The 19,634-nt window shown below is 47.9% G+C and overlaps 9 protein-coding genes across 9 annotated transcripts; 7 read left to right on the forward strand and 2 right to left on the reverse strand.

Moving 5' to 3' along the window:
* Nucleotides 1-481: 481 nt before the first annotated feature.
* On the reverse strand, nt 482-850 carry N7458_003407 (uncharacterized protein; the record flags this gene model as incomplete). Its single annotated transcript, XM_056906790.1, has 1 exon — nt 482-850. The coding sequence occupies one exon, from the start codon at nt 848-850 to the stop codon at nt 482-484; it is 369 nt and encodes a 122-aa protein (XP_056770897.1).
* A 681-nt stretch (nt 851-1,531) lies between these two features.
* Nucleotides 1,532-2,503, forward strand: N7458_003408 (sterol desaturase family protein; the record flags this gene model as incomplete). The annotated part of the gene is made up of 1 exon (XM_056906791.1): nt 1,532-2,503. The coding sequence occupies one exon, from the start codon at nt 1,532-1,534 to the stop codon at nt 2,501-2,503; it is 972 nt and encodes a 323-aa protein (XP_056770898.1).
* Nucleotides 2,504-3,926: 1,423 nt separating this feature from the next.
* N7458_003409 (uncharacterized protein) lies at nt 3,927-4,187 on the forward strand (the record flags this gene model as incomplete). The annotated part of the gene is made up of 1 exon (XM_056906792.1): nt 3,927-4,187. The coding sequence occupies one exon, from the start codon at nt 3,927-3,929 to the stop codon at nt 4,185-4,187; it is 261 nt and encodes an 86-aa protein (XP_056770899.1).
* A 1,828-nt stretch (nt 4,188-6,015) lies between these two features.
* N7458_003410 (uncharacterized protein) lies at nt 6,016-8,349 on the forward strand (the record flags this gene model as incomplete). Its single annotated transcript, XM_056906793.1, has 2 exons — nt 6,016-7,651; nt 7,706-8,349. The coding sequence occupies 2 exons, from the start codon at nt 6,016-6,018 to the stop codon at nt 8,347-8,349; spliced, it is 2,280 nt and encodes a 759-aa protein (XP_056770900.1).
* Nucleotides 8,350-8,493: 144 nt separating this feature from the next.
* Nucleotides 8,494-10,197, reverse strand: fmqE (MFS-type transporter fmqE; the record flags this gene model as incomplete). The annotated part of the gene is made up of 5 exons (XM_056906794.1): nt 8,494-8,848; nt 8,904-9,395; nt 9,448-9,716; nt 9,755-10,008; nt 10,071-10,197. 5 exons carry the CDS (start codon nt 10,195-10,197, stop codon nt 8,494-8,496), a joined length of 1,497 nt encoding a protein of 498 aa, XP_056770901.1.
* Nucleotides 10,198-10,490: 293 nt separating this feature from the next.
* Nucleotides 10,491-13,115, forward strand: N7458_003412 (beta-glucosidase; the record flags this gene model as incomplete). Its single annotated transcript, XM_056906795.1, has 5 exons — nt 10,491-10,610; nt 10,662-10,782; nt 10,924-11,107; nt 11,223-11,351; nt 11,399-13,115. The coding sequence occupies 5 exons, from the start codon at nt 10,491-10,493 to the stop codon at nt 13,113-13,115; spliced, it is 2,271 nt and encodes a 756-aa protein (XP_056770902.1).
* A 303-nt stretch (nt 13,116-13,418) lies between these two features.
* On the forward strand, nt 13,419-14,392 carry N7458_003413 (SDR family oxidoreductase; the record flags this gene model as incomplete). Its single annotated transcript, XM_056906796.1, has 5 exons — nt 13,419-13,625; nt 13,676-13,779; nt 13,837-14,130; nt 14,185-14,314; nt 14,378-14,392. 5 exons carry the CDS (start codon nt 13,419-13,421, stop codon nt 14,390-14,392), a joined length of 750 nt encoding a protein of 249 aa, XP_056770903.1.
* A 362-nt stretch (nt 14,393-14,754) lies between these two features.
* N7458_003414 (amidohydrolase family protein) lies at nt 14,755-15,924 on the forward strand (the record flags this gene model as incomplete). The annotated part of the gene is made up of 1 exon (XM_056906797.1): nt 14,755-15,924. The coding sequence occupies one exon, from the start codon at nt 14,755-14,757 to the stop codon at nt 15,922-15,924; it is 1,170 nt and encodes a 389-aa protein (XP_056770904.1).
* A 452-nt stretch (nt 15,925-16,376) lies between these two features.
* Nucleotides 16,377-17,861, forward strand: erg1 (squalene monooxygenase erg1; the record flags this gene model as incomplete). The annotated part of the gene is made up of 2 exons (XM_056906798.1): nt 16,377-17,541; nt 17,593-17,861. The coding sequence occupies 2 exons, from the start codon at nt 16,377-16,379 to the stop codon at nt 17,859-17,861; spliced, it is 1,434 nt and encodes a 477-aa protein (XP_056770905.1).
* Nucleotides 17,862-19,634: the final 1,773 nt, after the last annotated feature.

Consider the following 19,634-nt stretch of genomic DNA (forward strand, 5'->3'; position numbering starts at 1 on the left):
TTTTTTTATTTTTCTTTTATTTTTCTGTTTAATAGTCATGGGTTTTACTTTGTTTGCCATATAGCAGAACAACATCTTCCGCAGTTTCGATATCTAGGTTGACCTGTCTCTATTATCCAGAGACATGATAGAAAGTTCACCATCCATGGATGACGCCCAGGCCACAACACTAGAACTCAAGCCAGTAAGCCAAGGAGTGGCGAAATTGTGGAAAATAACTTCTTGTAATTCTGCGAGGGCTCTGAACTCATATTCTCCTCGAATGCATTAAATGTGGCTTTCCAGGCTACTGTGTGATCAGCGGTAATCTGATTCATGGCTGTCACATGGTTCGGAGTGACTTGACTTCTCAGCGCAGCCATATAGTCGTCCGCCTCTCGAAACATCGCTTGTAAAACGATTGGAACCATGAAGCCTACGCCAGCCTGGTTCAACATCGGTGCCTGGTGATAAATAGAGGTTAGAAGTGGCTATATTTGAGTTATGATGCCTTGAAGTCCAAGGGGCGTAAAACCTTTGTTCCATATGCCTTGTATAGGCCGATAGCTTCGTCATTGATGAAGGTGAGGTTGCGAACAATCATATCAGACTCCTCGTCATTAAATTTAATATCGGTGGCGAGATCGGTGTTAGCCGCCCGCAGAGCGCTCCATGTATCATAGTTGACCCAGGCGACAGGGACAGCTCCTACCAGACCGCCATTGTAACGGTTGATCGCGTATTGATTTTTATGGAGCGTCTCCGTGATGGCGGAGGTTTGATCAATAAAATCATTTGCCTGGTCGGATAGTGCATGAGAAGATGATATCACTAGGCACACCAAGGTTTGGAACCAACGCAGAAAACGCATGGTGGTGATAGGGATGGTGTGACAAGCTCGACAGTGGATGGGCACTAGCAAGCGTGTGGGTCGCGGTGGCCTGGGTATTTATGACATGTCCTTTAAGCGAGATGTCAAGGAATGTAAGGGGGGCAGCAGGACATCTGCAGATTTTAATAAATATGTGGGATACGACGATCAGAAAAATTGCACATGCCGAAGACAGGCGTTCTTAGGGCGCAAGGCCCTCGAATCTCGTTCAAATTAATGCCCAAAAATAGGGTTGAACCATGTGCTAAGATTCACGCCTTCTCTAGCCGCTTTCACCTTCGTCTGGAAAGACTGGTACCTCTCATTTCTTTCCTCTCCCTTTAGTGTCCATCTCCCGAGCTTTGGGTTAGGACCGAATACTACCGCATTCTTTACTTTCCTTATTTCTAGACTAAGAAAAATTTACAGCGCATGCGAGGATTAGGTCGGGAATGCAAGGTAGAATGCCCCCGTCAAGAGCGATTGACAATCCTTAGTAGAACCGACAGTCCGTGACTCGGGTGGAAGAAAACGGTTTAAGGTATTCACTCAGCTCTCCCCCGAACCATGAAAAGGCTAACAATATATTAAGTCACTTCAATCCCGTGGAGAAAATTACCGTAATTTCTCTATCCGTGCCAGGAGCTTCCTTCCCCCATGTCAACCAAATCGAACCCCAAAATGTCCATGAAATCAACCTGGCGTGCCAAACACCGGGAAGATTGGAACTTGAATCACTGGCAAATTGGGTTGCTCGACTTTTTCTGTACGCCTTCTGACAAGACGGTCCCATTGCACTCCAAAAATGAGAGGATACCATATGTCAACCAGTGGTCTGGGAACATTTGGGTGCTATTTTATGCCTCCATCCCACTTTGTCTTCATCAACTCTACGCTTTGCATATAGGGTCCAACCTGGGCCCATATGCAGTGTTTATCTTCTACTCTCTCTCATATGGCTCCATTTTGCTATATTTATTGTGCTTGACCAGCCGCCTTGGCTGTATATATGGATTCCTGGATGGCGACAAGCATGAGCGCGATGGAGTCCCTGATATTGGGGTAGGGAAGGTGGTTGCTTCATTCTACAAAACATGTGCCTTCCGTTTGTTATTTTCAACCTATCTCTCCTACGACCCCAATAAAACGCCTGTGCAGATGAGCTGGACATGGCTTCTTCTGGAGGTCAGTCTATATGGACTGGTGAGCGACTTCTGGTTCTACTGCTACCATCGCCTCATGCATGAGGTCAGCTTTTTCTGGAAATATCATCGCACTCACCATCTTACCAAGCATCCAAATGGTCTATTGAGCGTCTATGCAGACCATGAGCAAGAGTTCTTAGACCTGGTTGGGGTTGAAATCGCGACCTATCTCACCCTCCAAGTTATGGGCCTGCCAATGGGCTTTTTTGAGTGGTGGATCTGCCTCGTTTATGGACTCGTCACAGAGGTAGGCGGGCATACTGGTCTTCGTATCCACATGATAGCTCCCTCGCCAGTTAGCTGGCTATGGCAGTGGCTGGGTGTTGAGCTTGTCATGGAGGACCACGATCTCCATCATCGTACCGGCTGGAGGAAGAGTCATAACTACGGCAAACAGACTCGCTTCTGGGACCACATTTTCGGTACCTGCGCCGATCGCATAGAATAGGCGCCGGGGAATGTCGACTATTCAACGCCAGTTCATTTCCCTCTATTTGATCTCGATTATGCTTTGGATGTATACCTGTCGATCTGGATGGTCTGTGCTGATTTGTGCTTTATATAATCATGCGGTAGTCTGAACTGTGACAAGAATGAGGACTTTGGAGACCTGTTAGTTAGGTCTCCAAGAATCAATCTTGTGCTTACTCTTCTTGTCTTCCATTCAGACTTGCTCGTTTCCTCCCCACACACATCTTCTTCTTACCTAGTTGACAGGTCCCTGTCCTGACAAACAGCACCCTTACACACGCGATCATGAAAGTCTCGAAGGTCTCTCTTATAAAGTTGTGGGAATACCAACGCGAAGCGGGATGGGGCCACCGAAGGGCAGTAAATAGCACGCAAAAACATCCGTGCTCTTACTTTCGAGTGTGCAACAAATCGGAAAAGGCCACAAGAGGGCCAATTCGAGTAAGAGCCTCCAACGACACCGAAGCACTGCGAACCAATCATCAAGGTTTTGGACAAATTTCGCCTCAATTGTGTAGGGCTTTTGACAGTCTCACAGATCATCACGAAAAAAAGGTGAAAAAGTCTTACCACGTGCAGGACGTTTCAGGGCAGGCCCCTCCCCGGACGGCCCCACCGCTTTCATCGAAAGCTTCAAGTTTGCGGTTTGAATTCACTCTATGATTCATGTCAAAGAGGTTTTTATTCTCATAACCATTCGGCCACGCCCCAAAAGTAATTTCTTTGATTATTGTACCAAGTGTATTCATCCCACTCCACGCGCAGACTTCCGCCCCTTGTTCGCATGGATCAATAATCCAACTTGACATTTATCCCTACAGTATCCCTTGTCAATTCCTGCTGATCACTTATCCCAGTTAGCAAAGGAGGATACAGTGGATTTCGAAAACAGATTACCCCCTAGACACTAGACGCTTTCTCTTCTATTGCCCCACTTTAAATGTGTTAAGCTTAATTTTGGCCAGGAAAAAACCCTATGAGGAGCGTAGCGGTTTGATTGGCTGTAAGGAGAATCTAAAACTAGGCGATCTGAACATGACTCTCTCCAGTGGGTCGCAGAGAAAGAGAGGGTGTGTCTGTGGGGTAATCTGTTTTCGAAATCTACTGTAAGAATGTTCTACTACGATAATTCTCGGAGTCTATTAGAGATACAACGAATCAAAAATGCCTCAATTTTGTTGCAGCACCTTTCGGCTAATCACAGTAAGGGTTGACTTTATTAAAGCAATTGAAGCTCCCCTGGACCAGAGCCAACATTAAGCAGCAACGATATACTTGTTTTTACAGCGAAAGCGATGGGTTTGGATCAAGTTCTCCTAGTTTTCCTTACGATCGCCCAGTACTGTGTGTGGTCTTTTATTGTCGCCTTCACATATCACGGGTCGCTTGTCCGCCTTGTAATGTCTGCATGGCTGATTGCACTCACTAGCTTCGAGACTATTGTCCTGAGCTATATCGATGCGCACCCAATTCTCAACATCATCGTATCACTTTTCATTCTCATCAAGGCGATTCACATTTTCAACCTGATTCATATCCTTGGTGTGGACATATTCGACATTGAAGTCTCTGGGTCCAGAACGCCAGCACCTGACACGTTCCGCCAGTTTTGCCTAGCCTTGAGGCTCGTTACAAGCACATACGGCCTTCCAGCAAATTAGCAGATAAAAAACCTACCATATTCTTCAAATACGTTTATTTCGAATGGTACAAATCACCGCCGCAGATTTCTTGTTTGCCAGGCAGGTATAATCACTTAGGTTTACATTGCGATTGACCTTTTATACTTCGGTTTACTGTTTGATATTCAAAATAACGGTTTACCCCTTTATAATCTTCACACCGACTTCTTGGTATGAGAACGACAGCAGATGCGATGCTTGCACGGGCAGTCCTAGTGTGTATTTTTCTTCCAGCCTGGGCGATGATATTGGATGTGATTTATAAAGTCTCCATCGTCGCAGTCGTGAGAGGAACTAAACAGTGGGAAGACTGGTATCCACTATTTGGCAGTGTTAATGACGCATATACTGTCCGGAACTTCTGGGGGTAAGTTACTCCTACAAAGTTACTGATCCGTATCGTGTTATCCTCAAATCTAATCAGTCTCGTCTCTTTTAGTAAATTCTGGCATCAGTTAATTCGCTGGCCTCTCTGTACACTTTCGAGAAAAACTACATACAAATTCTCCCAGGCTACCATTTATTCATTGCTATGTCAAGATGGCTCTCGTTTTTACCCCCTCGGGATTCTGGCATTGCATCGCTTTCGGGTACAGTGACACACCAGGTATACTTCCTCGCAAAGTTCTCTTTTTCGTATCCTCAATTGTGATCACAATGTTGGAAGGCCATTCCACGGTTGTACTACTGTCCCGCAGGTGGAGTGTTTCGTCGGATCTTGCTGGGCCATCATATAGCTGTATATCGCGTTGCCGTTGTTTGCGCTCCTCATTTTGCGCATTTCCGCAACAACAAGCCGGGCTCTACCATACGTATTTGTGCAAGACTTTGTAAAATCGAATATAGCAGTGGTTCTTGGCCTTTAAGGGTTGATTTTGTATAAATACATTGATGTTAGAATTTGTAGTGTGGGGTAGGCTTAGGCGGTTCTCACACACCACGACGCACTTGTACTCACGGTTGCTATCCTCCCTTCATATTCAGTGCGTCAGCAACTGTCCATACTAGCCAGTCAAGCATTATCCTCATTACTAGCTGTAATAAATATCAAGCCCAGGAAACGAATTTTTGTCTGTTTACAAAGACGGCTGCCCACGTAGTGAAGGGGCATTCCCTGTTCTTAGGAGTTTATGGGAGGCTGAGGTGCAAGGTGTATATGTGTGTTTTGTTTGCTTTGTTAGCAGATATTTTGCTTACACCCTCGGACCATGCGAACATGCGAGCTTGGCCAAACACTCTCATGGCTTTGTCGCTCGGATATCCCGGTCGGGTCATCTTAGCCCGATCCCCACGGGAATCCACCGGTCCATCGGCAACGTTGACCTACCCGAAGAGAAAGATTGCCCGGCAGGGAGAACCTTTTTCTTCTCATGGCGGGGGACATAGAATGTTCAGTCTTTGCTTGATAACTAAAGATCTGACGACCCCAGACTTCCGGTGGCTCCACGATGTCCACTTTGACCGTTCTTGTTGTCCACTTTTGATGTTTACGCGCCTCGCGACATGCCTCGCGCTAAATCAACACTAGACCCAGCCACTCGGTTTCGATGTGCAGTCTGCCCCAAAGAATTCTCCCGACGGGAGAACTTGATAAGACATGCCCGTATTCGTCAGTCTCTCCCAGTGGCTGATCTCACCTACGCCATAGTGCTAAATCTCTTCTCCACTTCTAGATAATCCGAAGAAACTTCACTATTGCTCTGTATGTGGCAAGGAATTCACAAGAAGCGATGTTCGTCAGCGCCATGAGGAGATCCACAAGGCAAGACAAACCTCTCCAGCAGCCTCGTCACCACCAGTGGCGGCAATGCCTTCGGAGGGGTTTAGAATGATGACACCACACATGGGAACTAGCGATGCCCTGGGCGAGTTTGAAGGCAATGAGCGTGTCAGCTCCGTATCACATAGTGTTCACAGACCTGATATCCCTTTCGGAAGTCCAGATGAGGAAAATGTCATTCAGGATCAGTTGTCCAGTTGGATGCATCATTCGGGAAATCCAGAGCATATGTGGTTCGACGATGATCTTGTCTCGGCGCTCATGGACCCGATCATGATGCCGGGCCTCAACAGCCAGCCGCAAGCTCCGACGATCACATCACTTAGTACTACCAGAGCCTATGCTTTGAGCGGAAATATGCAGTCGGAGACCGAGCCCCGGTCACCTCCAAATGAGGCATCCGAAGAGGATCGATGGCCATTCAGGTGGGACCCAGGGTCTCGACCTATCACTGCATGCAAGCCTCTTCAAATGGATAAAACGCATCCATTAAGGCAAAATCACAACTCACACTTCGACATTTCTGCCGAGAGATACAAGATTTTGAAATCATTTCTCCAGCGACCAGCCCGCAAAGGCTTTGACTTTCACTCCCTGCCGTTACCAGACCTGGGAGTAGCAAACATTTTCATTGGGCTTTTCTTTACGCACTTCGAATATCAAGCCGCAGTTATTCATCATCCGTCCTTAAAATCATCTGATGTCTTACCAGATCCTCTCCTAGCCATCATGATTGCCATAGGAGCGACATATAGTCGGGAAAGGCACTCTTGTCGGTTTTCAATCGTGCTGATCGACGTGGCGAGACTGAGCACGCAATTGGCGATTGAATTGGACAACAAAATGATGCGGGATCCGATGGTTTTATATGCTCTGGCTCTCATATGCTACTCCGGTATTTGGTGTGGAAACAAAAGACTCTTCGAGCTCTGTGAGAGTCTTAGGGGAACAGTTATCACTTACTGTCGGCATATGCAACAAATGAGGCTTAATCCAAGTACCGCAGGGCCTGATCCTTCGACCAACAGCCCAGATGAGCAGTGGAACAGATGGATACTTATGGAGACCAAAAAGAGACTCGCATGGGTTATTTACAGTCTCGATTGTGTTTTCCCATGCTTGCTCTATCTTCCAGCCTCGTTTGCCTTGGCAGAGTTTATGAGCATTGAATGTCCATGCGACGAAGAATTTTGGCAAGCCACAACTGCTCAACGCTGGAAAAGTCTGCTTGGGTCTGCCTCCCTACCCCCTGCGAGAACTTTTGCCTCCGCAGTGAGCCCTTTTCTCGGGCCCCTCAATTTAGGACGTCCTTCGACGACCAACGTTCATATGACTCGCTCATCAACCTCGTATTCGGATGATATCGGTCTCAATTCCTGGACTCGCTACCTTGTACTCATTACAATACACGTCCAGGTTTTCGAACTCTCACAGCAGATCACCATGGTTACTGAAGCAACCCTTGACACCGAAATTTGGCAACCGTCAGAGGAGAGCTTGGTCAGCACACAGTCTTCAAGTAACTCTCTCCAGGAAACCACGATGAGTCCAAACGTTCGACATCACTTTATCCAATTGGCCACAAGATGCTCCGGCTCAAATCCTTCGAGTCCAGTACAAGAGGTTTTAAGCTCGCTCGCCAAACGAAAGGCCCATCTAGAGAGTATGTTGAAAGAGGTCCGGATATTTAGGTCAAAACGTACTAATACATTATCAGGTATGCTATTGGCATGGGAACAGGCGTATGCAATGTCCCCGCCAGCCGACGTTTCGGTGTATCCAACCTCGAAACACTTTCAAACGATTGCAGCAACCAACCTTCAGATCAGCCGTTTGATGCTTCATGTTCCCATTTCGGATCTCCAAGACGCATTAGGAAAGTCTGGGCCGGGTAAGGTGATCCCTGCGATGGAGATCATGCGTCGCACTCTCGCAGACCACCCAGACATAGTAGCGTCGTTTGTCAGACAATCTCTTTCAACCGTGAGCGAGCTACAGTCGAAGCTACTAAGTCTCCAGGACAGCTCCACCAGGAATATTATGGAGCCTCCGAGTATCATAAGCTGTTTCCTTAGTGGGGTCTATGTATGGGCCGCCATCCGCTCAGCGGATCGCGAACAAGTGATGTTTCTTCAAGGGCAGGTCTCACGTGTCAAATCCTCGGAGACATTTTCTGCAACTGTCAAAGAAGTTATAGCATGGCAAACTAATGAGGAATTGCCCCCCGATCACCTTGGAGCCCGGGCAAACCTCATATTACATGCTGTGGCAGATGTGCTTGGAAATATGGCTCCATGGAGCGCTTCACTCAATATGGCGCTACTCCTGTGCCATCGTGCAAAGGATGTTATCATTTATTGAAAATAGAATTAGCTTATGTTCATGAGCAAGAGGTCCCTTACTCCTCGATAAGGGAGATAAATGGTCTATATCTGGCTAGAATTATGGCTTCGGTGCCTTATTGATCGACTGATCTTAACATGGTTTCCCTCAGTTGCCCAGTGATCAAGCCTGCATTGCAACCTTGTGGCTCGCAAACTGGCGGACGGGTACCTTGGCCTCGTAGAAGTTGTCAAGGTCTTCAGTCGATAAGCCAGTAGTATCGGGAACGAGCATGTAGACTCCCAGGAGCAGCAAAACTGAGCTGCCGGCAAAGACAAATCCAGTTCGAGCGCCCAAATTTCCTGAATCGACATTATACATATACGGAACGACAAAGGTGATGATCCAGGTCGAGAAGGTTTGGGCCATCATTCCTAGCGACATCGACTTAGCGCGGAGTCGATAGCTGGAAATCTCTGCTGCAATTGACCACCCCGAAGCCTGCATAAAGGCTGCCTGCAAGGAAATCAGAAGATTCCTGGTTCCAAGTCAGTAAATGGCTCTCTAGCATCGGGAAGTTAACTATGCCTCACATGAGTATCGCGATAGCCCACTTGGGTCCATTGCCATGTCCGTAATAAAGAGCTCCAATGATCAGGTTGAACACAAGATTGATAACAGTACCCCAGAATAGAATATGACTGCGTCTGAAGTTCTTGAGAAGAATACCACTAGCAATGATGATAATGATAGCCAGACCGAATCCACCAACGGAAATGTCGAAGACGTGAATAGCAGGCAAGCCGACGGAAATCAGGAAATAGATTGACTGAGACAGGAAAGGCGCCCCGCCAAGATTCACAATCCCGAAGAGGAACATAATGGTCAACGTTCTCTTCAAGTTTATGCCTTGGAAGCATTCTACATATCGGGCTCGGTTGGCGTTTTGTTGAGCGCTCTCGTCTTCAATCGTCTTGGTCAAGTAGTTGTAGCGTTCCTCTCGGTCAGCGTTATCGCTGTAAATCCAGTCAAACAATTTCTTCGCATTCTGCTGCTTGTTATTCACAATAGAGTAAACTGGTGACCTAGTGTAGATTGTCAGTGACTTGAACATAATTCGGGATGCATAGTTCTTACTCAGGAGCTAAAGCAAAAGCAATGGCGACAAGCCCACCAACTCCCCATTGGATTGCGAAGACTGTGCGGAACGAGTGCTCCGAGACATCAGGAACAAAGATTCGGATGACTCCCATAGCCAAGGCCTGCATGATGAGAATAAAGATGACCAGTGCATGTTGGACAGGGGAGACAAGGCGAGGAGACACGATTTCCGATGCATATGTTGTTCCAGAAGCCATAGCCATGCCGATTCCCAGACCTGACACGATCTTTCCACCAAGAAGGAGCTTCTCGTATGAGCAGTGTATTGAACTGTAGCACCTACCAAGGAGATAACTCCTGCAATACAGCCTGACCACTTCCGACCAATACGATCAGCTAGGAATCCAGTGCCAGTAGCTGCAAGAGCCTGCGCCAATGCCGACATGGACGTCCATAGCGAGGTCCAGAGTGACGGAAGATAGAAGCCAGAAGCATTGTGCTCTCCAAAGTATAGAATGAACCCGGGCATCGAAATCGCAGCTCCGTTAACGATCGTGTCGTATCCGAACAAGACAGCTGCTGTGAATGGAATGCAACCTAAGGGAATTATTAGACTTGGGTATACAACCTGGGCTTGACTGTGACTGCTGGAAACTAACAAAGTAGGAGAGCTCTTCCATGATGCTGGAGAATCTCACGGAAGCTCAACTTCTGATCCGACTGGAGGAAGGCTGGTTCCTCCCACTCATGGTGAGAAGACGACGACTTGACGAAATTCTCAGGCATCTTGACCAGCTTCCTGGCGAATGTGTAGATTTGGTCTTGTCAACTAATTGACGGGGAGCCAGTCACCCTTTATGCATTCGTCGTTCAGAAACGAAAGCAGAATCTGGGGAAGTCCGGAGTGTAGCTAGACCGGGGTTAGACGTGGGGAAAGTGGACAGTGGACAGTGGATAGTGGACATCTCGGAAATCCCGAAACTGGACATTGCCCAAAGCGGATGTGGATAGTTTGTGAAAAGTTTGTATAAAAGGATGCGATAAAATATTGTTGAATTCAATGTGAAAGATAGGAAACAATGATGTCCGTGGAGCAGTTGATCCAATCCCTTTCCCTTGAGGAAAAGGTCTCACTCCTAGCGGGCAAATCATACTGGAGAACGGCGGGAGTGGCAAAGTATAACATCAAACCTATCAAGGTACAAGTTCTTCAAGATGGGGAATGATCAGAATGCTAAAACTGCAAGTAGTACAGCGACGGACCTAATGGCGTTCGCGGAGAATCCATTCATGCATCAACCAAAGCTACCTGCTTCCCCTGTGCGGCGTTGGTTGGGTCGACTTTCAACCCTGATCTGGCTCTCAAAATGGGTCAAGCCATAGGCAGGAATGCAACGCCAAGGGCGTTGGTATTCTTCTAGGGCCAACTATAAATCTGCATCGTTCTCCATTAGGTATGCTTTTGCAGCTCGAAGGATAAAGAAAAGTCCGGTAAACGCTAATCATGGCCAGGCGGGAGGAATTTCGAGGCATACTCCGAAGACCCAACCCTGTCCGGATTACTTGGGGCCGCATTTGTTAATGGCGTCCAATCAGAAGGAGTGGCTGCTTGTCCCAAGCATTTTTTAGGGAATGAATGCGAAACTCACCGCAAGACATCGAATACGATTGTCGATGAGAAGACGCTGCGGGAGTTGTAAGCATATGCCTTTCAAGTTCTTCTCAATGAATCTAACCCCTGGGCCATCATGACATCGTACGTCGATCTCAAAGAAACAAAACACGGCACATAATACTAAGACTCACAACAGATACAATCTTGTGAACGGTGTTTTCATGTCGGAGAATGAAGATCTACTTCAAGGCCTCCTCCGCAAAGAGTGGGGATTTCAGGGTGCCATCATTTCCGACTTTGAAGGAGTCTACTCAACGGTTCCTCTGTTATGGCAGGAGTGACACTAGAGCTGCCGGGTCCTGCTCGTTTCAGAGGGGAGCATCTTCTGAAGGCCATTCTAAAGCAGCAAATTCCAGAATCACATATCGATGACCTGGTCAAAGATGTCATCACACTTTCAGCCAAGGTTGGGATGAAAGATGAAACCGCTATAGAGGAAGATATTTTCAAGGATGAGAGTAGAGCAACCCTTGTGAGAGATATTGCTACAGAGGGAATTGTCTTATTGAAAAATGATGGACGCATTCTCCCATTATTCCCTCCGAAGAAACTACGAATTGCTGTATTTGGCTCTCCCGCTGCCAACCCAGTGATTCACGGAGGCGGCAGCGCTTCACTTACTTCGTCGTACGTCGTCTCGCCTCTCGACGCACTCAAGGACAAGTTTGGCGAAGAGAACATTCGATATCACCCAGGGGTTCCAATCTTCAAAAAAATTCCATCCGCTCCTATTTCCATAATAACAGCGCCGAGTACCGGTCAGCCTGGAGTCGACTGTTTCTGGTACAATGGCTGGGTGGTTGGTGAAAACCAAGTGCATCATGAGATTCTAGAGACGACCCGAACGCTTGTCATTGAATCGCGAATCTCGGATCTTCAACCAAAGCACTGTAATCGCATGAAATTTTCCCTTCAGGTCAGTACGACCGGTCTGCATACCTTCGGGGTGACTGCCTGCGGAAGGAGTGTTCTTCGAGTGGATGGCAAATTTCTCTTAGAACATTCGAGATTCAATGATTGCCGAGTGGAGTATGTCATGCAACCTGGAGATTTTGAAGAACGAGCCGATGTCTTCATGGAAGCTGGCTGTTCATATGAAGTAACTGTCGACACCCTGTCAACGACCGCACCCAGTCCATCGCCCATCTTTGACATTACACCACAAGCTACGTCGCTAGGATTTTACGAAAACCTCAACAATCCTATCAGCCAGGAGGTACAGCAGCTGGCATCAGAGAGCGACGTTGCGATTATCTTCGCTGCAAATAACAAGGAGTATGAGTCTGAATCGTTCGATCGCTCATCACTATCCTTGTCTCCGTTGCAGGATGACTTGATCCGTACCGTGGCCAACGCAGTGCCCAAATCTATATTGGTGAACCAGACTGGATCCCCTATTTCAATGCCGTGGATTGATGATGTTGACGCTATCCTCCAATGCTGGTACTCTGGTCAAGAGGTTGGCAATGCTCTGGTGGACATTATCAGCGGCGATATTAACCCCTCTGGCAAGCTTCCCGTCACATTTCCTCAGTGTATAGAAGATACTCCATCCTTTGGAAATTTCCCAACAGACCCCAATATGAGAGTCCGGTACGCGGAAGGATTGGAAATGGGTTATCGTGCACGAAGCAAGCGAGCTCCCCTGTTTCCCTTCGGATACGGCAAATCATATACCGACTTTGAGTTGAAGGGATTCGAAATCAAGAGAACCGCTGACTTCTCTCCACTGAGTGTAACAGTAACAACAACCGTCACAAATGTCGGACCCGTGGCTGGCCGAGAAGTTGTCCAAATTTATGTTGATGGCGTGCTGAAGTGCTTCCAGAAGGTCTTACTCGCCCCGGGAGAAGGCCGCGTTGTGGAAGTCACTTTAGACAAATATGCCTTTAGTGAATGGTCCCCAAAGGAGGGATCGTGGATTATTGAAGCTAGATCATATAGCATTGAGCTTCGACAAGACGCAAACACTGTGCTTGCTTCAACAACATACAGAGTTGAAACAAGGTTGTCCTGGGATGGACTTTGAGTCAAGATTGGTAGATTGCTCTCAGTTAAGAATTTGATACATGCTTTTCTCTCACGTTACGTACCATGATGTTGTCGTTTATCATCTTCCCTATAGATCAGCTGCTTATCTTGCCATTTCCCTTTCCAGGAATAAGGGTAAACCTGCCATTCTGGGAAAGAGTTGCGCCAACCTATCCAAACTCGTCAGCCAACCCCACTAGCTTCCTTCCTTACCCCACCTTCCAATCAACTTCCTTGATTTTATTTAAAGCAGCGTCGGACTACTGGGATATTGAGGTCAACCAACTATAATTCCAACTCAATGACAGATACTTGGGTTATCGTGGGCGCCTCTCGAGGCATTGGCCTCGAGTTCGTGCGTCAACTACTACAGAATGGCCAGCACGTCATCGCAGGAGTGAGGAGCTTGTCGAAGGCCGATCAGCTTCATGAGTTGAAATCCAGTTGCACAGTGCCAGAGCGCTGTATAATTGAAGAGTGCGATATTACCAGTGATGATAGCATTCAGGTGAGTCTTCAAGATCCAATTAGGGTACGAAAAGGTACTGAGGATGATAGAAATTCTCCAACAAAGTTGGGGAAGCTGTCACAAGTGGACTAAGAGTCAAGAATATTGTACTCAACGCTGGCATCCTCCACTATCCCAATCGAGCAACTGAAATGTGAGTTTATGTCCAAAGCCCATTCGACTGGATGAAACTTACTAAATATTTTCGAAGCTCCTTCTCCGATTTTGCTCTCCATTTGCACACCAACACTATCGGACCTATTATCTGTGCACGGAAACTAGTGAATCTTCACCCTGAATCGCCACCTTGCAAGGTCGTATTTATCTCCTCAGACTCTGGCTCAACTACCGTCTTCCGTGACGATGAAGATGGATTCGGGGCATATAGTGCCAGCAAGGCCGCACTTAACCAAATGCTTAGGCATATGGCGGCCGAGTTAACGCGAAGAGGCGGCAAGTGGAAGGATACGTGCGTGCTAGCTATGCACCCAGGTGAAGTGCAAACGTATGTTAAATGTCCCCTAAGCGTTTAATGGCATGTCTATTGACGCTCTCACAGCGACATGGCCAACATCGATCTCGGTTGGGAGGTGAAAGGGTCCATACAGGCAGATGAAAGTGTTGCAGGAATGCTCAAGGTTATCGAGCAGAAGGATGAAACTGGCAGTTTCTGGTGCTGGGATGGAAGAGTAAGTCTCGCTCATTATTTGATCTTCAGGTAGCGACGATTATATCTGACAGTTTCTACCTAGCGACACCCTTGGTGAAAAGAAGACGAAGTCTCTCTTCTGGTATATAACCTTTTCTGGGGAAGGAATTATTTTAAGTGCAAAATACGACCGCGCTCTACATAAGTAGCTTATTCCGTCTCCTTCAACCATGAACCAAGTATATACCAAGCACAGATTAATCTGTGTAGGGTCAAGCGCAGCGGGACATTTCCCCACATTTTTCTTTCCTCGAAGGAATAACTGCCCGCTTAGTCACTGAGATCGGGGACCTAAGTTAACTTAAGTAAGTTAGTTATTCCAAGTCGATGCCGCAACTTTGCTCCTCTCATTTTCTCTTCTGGGTCATAGCACACAGGATTTTCGTTTCTGCTTGTCTCCAAATTCTCATCCTTAGCATCATGTCTGCAGAAAAACCCACAGGCAACAGGCGTAAATGTCTTCTAGAAAACGTCCGTGTGTTTAACGGGACCGCTTTCACCGACTGCCGATCGGTAGTCATAGAAGGGGACATCATCGGCAGCAATTCAGACGGAGCAGACGAGATAATTGACGGACAAGGCCGCTTTCTGATCCCAGGTCTGATTGATGCTCATGTCCATCTCCACCACGAGGGCCATCTGCAAGCGCTAGCAGGCTATGGAATTACGACAGCCTTGGACATGGCGATGTGGCCTGCGGATAAGATGAATGGACTACGAAACAAGCCTGGACTGCCAGATATCAGGAGCGCCGGATTACCCGTGACGGCTTCTGGGAGCATTCATAGCTGTATGCTGCCACTTCCCGAGGAGGCTTTACTATCTGGGCCGGATGAGGCTGCGAGCTTTGTGCAAAAGAGAATTGACGAGGGATCGGATTATATCAAACTCATCGCAGACATCCCAGGGCCCAGACAGGAAACGCTCAATGCCGTGTCTGCAGCTGCTCATGCAAAGGGCAAAATGGTCGTGGCACATGCGTCGTCCTTTACTCCTTTTAACATGGCATTGGAAGCCAAGGCAAATATCATCACTCATGCACCTCGGGACAAGTCTGTTACTGAAGAGACTGCGGCAATTATGTTTCAAAAGAAAGTGATCTCCGTCCCGACCTTGACCATGATGAAAGCAGTGTCTGCAAAGCCACCCCTGAGTGCGGCTCTTGGAATGATGGTCTTCAAGCCATCGCTGTTCATGGCCATCTTGAAAGCCAAAAGAAATGGCCAAGGACAACCGACTTATGAAAATGCAAGAGACTCCGTTACAGCGATGTATCGTGCTGGGGTGCCGATACTAGCAGGCACGGATTGCCATGAGGCGCCGGATTCTTTCTTCGAAGTCAAGCACGGAGAGTCTTTGCATCAGGAACTGGAACTTCTGGTGGAGGCTGGTGTCTCCGTGGTGGATGCTTTACGAGCAGCGACGATCCTTCCAGCAGAACATTTCCGGTTGAATGATCGGGGTGCTATTGCTGAAGGAAAACGAGCTGACCTCGTTCTCCTTCGCGAAGACCCTACCAAGGATATACGCGCCACTCGCAGCATTGATCGAGTGTGGTGCGGTGGGATTGAGTATCAGAGTGTTACATAGTTGATGCCTGGTTGGTATAGTTCTGAGCAGGACGAGATCTACTCTGTAATCCGTATCCTTCTTGTCCATACCAAGTTCTTCTCAGGACTACTGTAGATAGACCAGTATTGAGACCACTCACAATTCAAATAACGATAAATATATGAATATCAAGAAAATTTATCCTTCTGTAAAGTATGTGCATATAATCAAAGAATGTCGACTGGAAGGTCGCCCATTTAGGCTTTGAAGGTTGGAATCCTTTTTCACATGTCACGCCACCGCCCCTTTCCCACGATCGATCGATCAGCCCATACGCTTCCCTTTTTCTCTCCCTCACCCAATCGTTCAACGTCCCAATCCCCTCCCAGGCTTCGACCCGTTATAAAGCTTCAAGCATGCCCCTGCGGCCACGGCCGCCTTGTTAGTCTACCGATCAACCCCCCCTTTTTCCTCCGAAGAAACCTCCCACCATGACCTCCGCGCTCAACGGCCTTGCGCCGAAATCTCCGCTGTCTGTCCAACGCCGCATTGAACACCATGAGGCCGACGTCGTTATCGTCGGTGCCGGAATTCTGGGCTGCGCACTCGCTGTTGCATTGGGACGACAGGGTCGTAGCGTGATCCTGCTGGAACAGTCCATGAAGGAGCCCGATCGCATTGTCGGCGAATTGCTCCAGCCTGGAGGAGTGAATGCGCTGGAGAAGCTGGGCCTGCGGGACTGCCTTGACGATATCGACGCGATCGACGTGGATAGCTACTATATCACATATTTTGGCGAACCGGTCAAGCTGTTCTATCCCAAGGAGACCCCGTCTTCCCCGCGACCGATTGGAAAATCCTTCCACCATGGCCGGTTCGTCATGAAGCTGCGCCAGGCTGCGTTAGCTTGCCCCAATGTGACGGTGGTAGAGACCAAGGCGACGGGCTTGGTGGCTTCGAACCAGTGCCAGGGGCAGGTGCTTGGTGTGGAGTGCGTGACTCAGGATCTGAAGGATTGCTACTTTGCCCAGCTCACTGTCGTCGCCGACGGTTACGCCTCGAAACTCCGCAAAGCACATCACCCACATACACCCAAGGTCCGGTCGAAATTCTGGGGCCTTGAGCTGATTGATACGAAACTTCCCTCCCCGAACTCTGGCCACGTCCTCCTCAGCGATAAGCCCCCGGTCCTCATCTACCAGATCGGTGCCCACGAGACCCGAATCCTCGTCGATGTCCCCGATAACCTTCCTTCGGCGTCGGTCGCGAATGGCGGTGTCAAGAGCCATCTACGGAACGTGGTCTTGCCCTCTCTTCCCGAGGGAGTTAGGCCGTCGTTCGAGGCAGCACTAGATAAGGGACAATTACGCTCTATGCCAAATTCCTTCCTCCCCGCATCCACCAACAAGACCCCCGGGTTATTGATCCTGGGCGATGCGTTGAACATGCGACACCCCTTGACTGGCGGTGGAATGACTGTGGCTCTGAATGACGTCTGCTGCATCCGCGAGTTGCTGAGCCCAGAAACCGTGCCAGATTTGGGAAACACGGCTCTAGTACTCAAGCAACTGTCCCGGTTCCACTGGATGCGCAAGAATTCTTCCTCTGTCATCAACATTCTCGCCCAAGCCCTTTATCAGCTTTTCGCCGCTAATGGTATGTCTTTATACGCTTGACCTGCAATTTACCCTACTAAGTGTCCATCAGATACCAATCTCCTCGCTCTCCAACGAGGTTGCTTCCGCTATTTCCAGATCGGTCCCGTCGATGGACCGGTCGGCCTGCTCGCAGGCCTGATCAAGCAACCCTTCGTCCTCTTCCGCCACTTCTTCACTGTCGCCTTCCTCTCCATATGGGTCCTTTTCCGAGAAACGCCCTTTACGCAATTAATTTTGTTCCCATGGCGATCATTCATGGTGTTCTGGACAGCCTGTGTCGTCATTTTCCCATTCATCTTTGCCGAGATCTGGAGCTGAGATTTCCGTCACCTGATCTCTCGAGTTAGGGAGGAATCTAATGCACAGCCAGAATCCATTCCCATTGTCTTATTACCCCTCATGAACTGAACATATTGCGTTTTGATTATCTGCAGCGGGCTCTATCTTCTTAATATTGCATTGCTGCGCCTGTTATCTTTTCTCTTGATCTGGGTAATGTCTGGACCCGCCTATGTGATATAATCTCGTCCGCCCGCTTTGCCCTGCGCAAAACCAAAAGCGATCATTTGGCCCCTTTGATAGACATCCCTAGGGCTAGGAGGTCTTAGGGCGTCTACTCTGGGGCTGATGATCATGCCTGCCGCCATGTACTATACCAATTAAACTCCCTACACAGCCCACATTATACCGGTGCTTCTAGAATGTGTAGTTGGAGCCTATATTGAGAACTAAAAGACCAACCACGCCAGTAAACCCTCAAGACAAGAGGCCCACCATCAAACTGAACTCAACCAATCAACTACATCTCACCCTCGCACAACTTAATCTCAATGGAACACCTGGAAAGATCGACATACACATACACATACCCCAGAATGATTAACATACCTCGCTTCAATGCAGTAGAGGTCAGCCGCCTATGACGGCAAATGTGATCTGATGGCGCAATGGGCAGCGGGAAGATATAAAGATGGGGGGTATATACCTCTGTACGGTGATTGCGTGTTCAACTGTGCTGCATTCCCTCCCCCGCAGCCGCCTCCCTTGCCCAGGACTGAACAGCATCTCTCAGGACGCTTCTTATATCCATTGCAGCGATTTACTAGCCACTGCTGGTCCACGAGGGTCGTCGGGTCCAAGGAAACCGCTTAGCTACAGAGCTGGCTGGCCATCCTAGTGAATTTTGCGTATTGTATTAGTTGAGTTGATCATTCTTTGTTTGCTCCGGGGGTAAGCCAGTCCCAACTACTACCTAAAGGAGCATGGACATCGGCGGAAGACAGGCTGCTTGCTACCTATTACATTCTACACCGTCTACAAGGAAAGTAAGGCCTTATTGATCTTTTTTTTTTTTTTCATTGAGAAATCCAGGCCGATATCCTCTTTTTGTACAGAACCGAAAACAAAGAGAAGACGATGATGGTATGGTGAACAAACACCATAACAATAATCTCCGCTCATTCCCACCCACAAATTCCAAATCCAATCCCCAATTCCAATCCCAACCTCCATCAATGTCTGGGAAAAGGCGGGGGTGTGAAGAAAAATCTCAAACCGGGTGTCTAGCATTCATCCCGAATGACTCCAAAAAAGAGGAGAAAAACCAGTCCCATCCATCCTCTCAACAAGAAACAGACAAATGCCGGACCCGGACAACTTTGGAAGTTGAAAAAAAAAAAAATCTTCCCAGGACACGCAAATACAATGGGATGGTAAGGTCAACATAAAAAAGCAAGGCATGGCAATGATGGATGATGAATATGAATAGTGGCTGTTGATTGATGATTGAATGGATGAATGATGCTGCGCATATGCCCTGATCGCCCTTTTCCCCTTGACACCGGGTAAGATAAAATTGACAAGACAAGTGGAAATCACAAGAGAAGGGAAAAAAAAGAAGAACAAAGAGACACATTTCAAAATGGCCGTTGAATCTTAGGACAGTCGTTGATAAAGTCGACATTTGCTCGACGGGGTTGAAGTCACAAAGGTGAGGCGGTAGGCTTGAGCGTAAGTAATTCAATGATCCGCTTCACTCTTTCATTTTTTTTTGGACTCGTTTCATGTTGTTTGTTGAGACACCCGGTCTTG

Source organism: Penicillium daleae (genome assembly GCF_028827525.1).
Source record: "Penicillium daleae strain IBT 16125 chromosome Unknown utg000002l_segment0_segment0, whole genome shotgun sequence".
In the NCBI taxonomy this organism is placed as follows: domain Eukaryota; kingdom Fungi; phylum Ascomycota; class Eurotiomycetes; order Eurotiales; family Aspergillaceae; genus Penicillium; species Penicillium daleae.